This window comes from Scleropages formosus, chromosome 6 (assembly GCF_900964775.1).
Source record: "Scleropages formosus chromosome 6, fSclFor1.1, whole genome shotgun sequence".
Taxonomy (NCBI): domain Eukaryota; kingdom Metazoa; phylum Chordata; class Actinopteri; order Osteoglossiformes; family Osteoglossidae; genus Scleropages; species Scleropages formosus.
The window spans coordinates 15,395,065-15,401,064 of record NC_041811.1 but is presented as its reverse complement, the minus strand read 5'-3'; the positions used below and the strand labels follow the sequence as shown (position 1 = coordinate 15,401,064).

Sequence of the window (6,000 nt, the reverse complement as noted above, 5' to 3'; positions counted from 1 at the left end):
CAGAATGGCCGATACCTGTAATCCGAGGCTCGGTATTAGCGTGTGGAGGTCATGTTCTTCAGCCAAGAGGGGTAGATAATATTTATTTAGAATTCATTACTTAGTAGCTGGAGTGAAACCCTTGCTGTCTCTGAACAAAGCTGGAGGCACTTGCAGCCTAGAGATCTGTGCTGCTGTTTCATCTCTACATAGAAAAGCATTAGACTGTTTGACTGGCATTTATCATATTTCACAGGGGGTACTTTCAAGAAATCGTTTTGCATTGCGGCTGTTAAGTCAAAACGGTTATTGTATTTTTAAGAAAAAAGATTGCTGCCCCAGAAGCAAAAAAAAAAAAAAAAAAAAAAAAACAGAAAAAATTTACTGCTTCCCAGATCCTTTTTTGAAATTTGATGCTGAATGATTTAGACAAAAGCAAACACGTTGTGGGGGGCCACAGGAATTTGGACTGTATTTGAAACTGATGTGTCATCATTCCAGGAGTGAGGCATTGGCAGTACACCGACCTGTGGTTATGGTTCTGGCCGGTGACTTTGGGCTGGTAGACTCGCGATCTGATTCCCTCTCCGTTGTGCCTCTCTCTGGGGGGTGGAGACCACCTGTACCGTTCCAACAAATACTCAGGCGTAGCGTTCGAAACAATGATGGGTAAGGAATGAAATATTTGGTCCCCGGCCAGGACAACCACAGACTGGCAAAGTGTAATCGCACAAGCCAGTCCTTGGAGGAGACTGAAATATGTGGCACATTAGGAAAGTCTAGAAATGAACACTTGGAGAACGCTGGAATGCGATTTGAAAACACTGAAGTGTTCCGCTTGCCAGTCCTCATTATCCGCGCCATAGTGTACCTGTCTGGTTTTGATAAAACCATTTAATGAAGCACTTTTTAAAATTAGGTGCTACTGTAAGTAGGTGTATATGGCAATGTGTCCATTTTCTAATTTATTTCTAAATCGCTTAGATTACAGTTGAACACATTATCTATATAGCTGTAAATTTAAAAGATCAAACTGAGCGTGTAAAAAAAAACAGCCGTGACTGGGACACGACTGACTGTAAAAGGAGAAAACAGCTCTGACTGGGTCTTGAACCTACAAACTTGTGGTCATGTGCCAGCTCTTCAACCACTAGTCTAACTGGTGGCTCTAAAAGACAAAACATTTCACACTCAATATATCAGTCTTATATAAAAATTATACCCTTTCCAAAAACACCGCACAACTGTATAGATTTTGAAAATTTTAGCCTAAAAAATGTTTACAGACACACTTATGAATCCCAAAAGACACAGCAAAATGCAAATTAATGAACTGTTACAAACAGAACAGCTTGGTTCTATTTGAGGAGTACTGATAAAGAGACAACACAAAAGGATTTAGACACATGCTAAGCATCATAAGACCAAGATTTTTTTTCTTTCATATTTAAGCGCTTTACCTGTAGAAAAATCTCCTCTAAAAGTTTATTGGTGGAAACTTTCATTTTGAACCCTGGGTCTTACATGAAGGCCAAGTAAAGCATGGAGCCCATAAGGTCCGGCAGGAAAGATGCCGGACCTTGGATTCGGGTCATGGATGACGAATATGTGCGCAGACCCCGATGGCATCAGAACAGGGGGATCTTGTTGTACCTCAGCCGCTGCACAACTTAATCCTGCACTGTTGTCATACCATTGTATGTGATGTGAGAAGACTTATGAGGTGACTATCGTGAGATTAGTATTGGCACCCTGTGAGTCTATGCAATTGCTGTACTCTAAGACAGAAAATGATCACTCATTTTATTGACAGTTTTTGCAATCTGAAAATGATTCAGTGCAAAATATTCTTCTTCTTGACTTGAATATGAATTATGTCAGCTCCATTTTGCACATATTTGAACTGTATGGAAAGCAACAGGAGATATTTAACATATATACATTTGTACACCTCCTCCCATACAAAAGCTCCCTGACAGTAGCCCATCAACGGAGGAATCAGTCTCAGACACATGTATCTGTCTGTCTGCAGCTTGCATTACGTCTTTGAAAGCCGAGGTGCACAGTGCAGTGAGACGAACACCTTGACACATTCAACTGCGTCCTTTCACAGCGGCGTGCTTTGAAAAAATCAGATAACACACAGTACCTTCAGAATCTGCTCATTTTATTGTTCTAACGTACCTAGACTAAAGCAGGTTGCTTTGGGGAAAAAAAAATCACTGCATTGTTTTTCTTCTTTCTCTTTCTTTTCGCTAGTCTAAATTTTATTTGCATGCAGTGAAATAAATGACAAGTGAAACATTGCAATAAATTAGAATATAATTTACAATTGAAAAACAGTAACAGTGTACCACTTTAATACTGAATATAAAATACAAGCAACTAAAATCACAAGTTCTGTTTTTCCCCCGCAGGTAAAGGATAAGCAATATGACATTCAAGGATCAGAGTTCACAGCTATGGGTACCAGTTTTATTGAGTATCTTTATACAGAGACTTTGTCCAGAAGTTCCATGATCAAATGCTTGTAAACTTTTACTGTACATCAAGACTTACATACTTATAATTAACGATTGTCAGCATGCTTCTGCTGTTTTTTTTTTTTCTTCTAAATGTTGTAAATGTCTGAGTTGCTGACAGTTTGCTCCAAAAAGTCCACTTCCATTTTACAGGTGGCTACGAAGTAGCAGCAGCAAAAATAGAAACATGGCGGCGTCATAAAACATTTTTGCAATTAGCTGCAGCATCATTAAGGTTCCAACATACTCTGCTTCCTTTTCTTTTCACTGTCTTAATTTATGTCCTATGTACATGTGGCCCAAGTCCAGTTTCTGACATTCAGCTCTGCGGCAGTCTGAGTGTGAGCTCAGGTGCGACGATCCCTTTTCACACTCCTTCTTCATACATACACATCTCAGCCAGTCATTGTGTCTTGCTACCATTTGGGGAGGGTGTATCAAAGTAAATATTGCACCGCACAAGAATATGGCATGCCCATTTGCGGAGTACGGTCTCCTGTCGGATACCCGGTGTGAGGTAAGGGTGAGCAGGAAAGCAATAAGACAACCCCGTACAGTAAGAACAGCGTGTCCGCGGACCAGTGCGCACCTTACGAAGAGCCAAGAGTTCACTTTAGCCAAGTCAACGGTGAGCTTGGCTCGCTGCCGTTTAGAAGCGCACCACTATTTCCTGCATGGATCCAATAGCACCAGGGCAGGCTCCTCCTGTTCGGAGGAAGAAAACCAGAGGATGTTCAATGGGAATAAGGAAACGGTGAAGGGAGCAGGCAAAAAAGTCGAGGTGATGATCAGATTACGTGGCACTGGGAGGTAGTCAGTGAAAAAAAAAAAGGATCCGTGAGGTCTGCCAATGTGACTCTGGCCGTGCAAACATCCAGGTCTGCTGTTCTGGGGGGTCTGAAGCCCTGGGGATGTCACTCAACATCAGTCATGAGACGAAAATGCACTGTGGATCATGCAAATATCTAGAAATTACATCCTGGAAAATATATCAGCACCATATAATATATATATATATATATATATAAAACCTGTGCTGCAATATTCACCAGACACTGGAAGATGAAAATAATATTGTAACATGTTCACAAAGAAAAAAACATCTTCTTTACACTGCACGTTTTTGGACATATTGCATATCAGCATATGAATAATACATGTATTATGTTAAAAATATCCCCTTTCTATTTGTAACAGTACGGGCAGCTGAAATGCTCGTGTGGAATGTTCTAACACTGAAGAGGCTCCTCGCCTGGAAGCCCGAGACTCTGCAACTTCAGCCGTGCGAAGCACTCCGCTTGTGGGCCTCCCACTCGTTGCCAAGGCTACAGCGGGGGCTACACGACCCCGTGACAATACGGATGCTCTTGCAGTCTGCTTATTAAACCAGGTGTCTCCTCTTGTTTGGACATCTGGAACCCCTTGACTTAATTTCTTTTTTGTTTAGTCCCCCCAACCCCCAACACACACGGTGCAGAGCTTAAAGATGAGCCTTTTAACAACAGAGTCAGCAGATTTTCCTTTTCTTTTTCCTTCTTCTTTTGCATTTTTCTAAGGTCCTCTGTCTAGCCTGGTGGTCTCAGACCAAGCGATGCATCTGCACAATCTCTGTGTGGTCTGGCTGCTGACCTTCTGACACTGACAGGAAGGGGGCAAACCTGGGACAATGTACAATGTAGACACCATGCTTTCTCTTTGAAAAAAAAAAAAAAAAAAAAAACAAACAACAACAAATAAACATTCAGTATCGTGCCACCACCTACAATTTTCTCTGACCCACTTTCTGAGGAATGGTCAGACTTCACACAGACATATCAAAAACATTTGGCAAGTGTTTGAATTTAATCAGTACTGTATGCAAAAGACATACATGATTAGATTATAGGGGAATGTTCAGGTGGAACGTGGTGGGATATTTACAAGACCATGCAGATGAACCAAAGCATGCTCTCAAGGCTTAATAACATACAATCAGTTCATTCTGACTTCTGTGGTCCCAGGTGGTATATCCTGGGGGTGGGGGGGGTCCTAGGGGGCATGTCCCAGCTTTCACCCCAGTTGCTCCACCCTCCACCTATTGCCTACTTTATCTGAATCTCCTAATGCAGGTGCATGTCCTGGGTCAGATGTGTCCAGCACTTTTGATTAAAATTAACAGACAAAACAAAACAAATGGTCATAATCATTATTATTATTATAATAAAAATAACTTTGACAGCAATAATCACCTAAGTTCCCACTTCACAGAAGTGACAATAAGACAGACGCGTCAGCAGGGGCTGAGCAGTGGTTTAGATTTCCACAGGATGGCGAAAAAGGGGGAGGGGGGGGTGCAGGTGTAAGAGGCAGGTTCCGCTCCTCCTTGTGGTTCCTCCTGCTCCTCCTGCTCCTCCATGCTTCTCAGCTGTAGCCATCTCCTCTCCTTCTCCCTCTCGCTCCCTCCCTCTCTCGCACGCTCTGTGGGTCAGTGTCCTTGGCACGTCTTGCAGCACATCTGCCTAAAGTACGCACGGCTGCAGAACTTGAACTTCAGCACCAGTGGGCAATATGCCACCTTGTTTACGTCTTTGCATTCTAGGTAGGGGGGTGGGGGGGGGGGGGAGAGACACAGCGAGTTAGAGCTGGGGTAAGACGTCTGACAAAAAGCACACAGCAGCGGAGAGGAAAGCGTGCTGGCCTGTCCGAGCTGAAACTATTCGAGTCAAGCACCTGTCTTAGGTTACTGGGCTTCGATCTCAAGTCCAGAATCTTGGTCATATTCATAACACACGTTTCATAATCAGTGTCTTCTTGAATTAGAAACTAAATGACTCACAGGTACCCTGAAGCAGAATGTGTTACACACAAGGATGCCACAGAGCTGGAATAACACCGCTCTCTTTTCAAACTCAAGGGCGTTTAGGGTGGATTCCAACACGGTCGGACCAGCAGCTGTGCCGTGTATCTCTACACGGCCCTCAGCTAAATAGTATTTCCTTTTTAATGTTCAAGAAATACATTTCAACCACTCATACTACAATATTATATTATTGACTATGTTCATTTGGTGTGTCATGAGGAGAGGATCCACATTTCACCAAACAACAAGCTCCTTAATATTTCACCAACGCTGCATGCCTGCAGAGACTGGTTTATCTCAACATTCTTCTGTAGGAGGCCGAAGCCTTCGCGCTGCAAGATGAATCTGCGAAATTTGAAGCATACTTATTGTTTGTTGCAGCTGATGTCAGTGCAGGGGGTAGGGAGTAGGGAGTACGGAGTGTGTTACTACTGATTTATCTTGACCAGAAGTGAAGCAACAGGGTGCGCAAATCCCTGAAATTGGTTATATGTCCAAAACAACCCAGCAACACAAGTTCATATCCGATACACCCTCATATGTTATGCATAGATGTCGAATGAGACAACCTATGTGTACTTTCCAGGGCTAATAAATTATACAGCTTCACGTGGAGTGCTAAAGAAGACTGTGGAAAAGAAGACCGATTAGGTTTCGAAA

General features: G+C 42.7%; 1 protein-coding gene across 1 annotated transcript in view; it reads right to left on the bottom strand.

The window, feature by feature from the left end:
- Positions 1 to 4,906: 4,906 nt before the first annotated feature.
- Positions 4,907 to 6,000, bottom strand: part of adamts6 (ADAM metallopeptidase with thrombospondin type 1 motif, 6) — a 57,737-nt gene continuing 56,643 nt past the window's right edge. Inside the window, exon 24 of the mRNA XM_018744692.2 lies at positions 4,907 to 5,075. Within this exon, the coding sequence (XP_018600208.1) occupies positions 4,966 to 5,075 (110 nt within the window). The 3' untranslated portion in view covers positions 4,907 to 4,965. The remainder of the gene's footprint in view (positions 5,076 to 6,000) is intronic.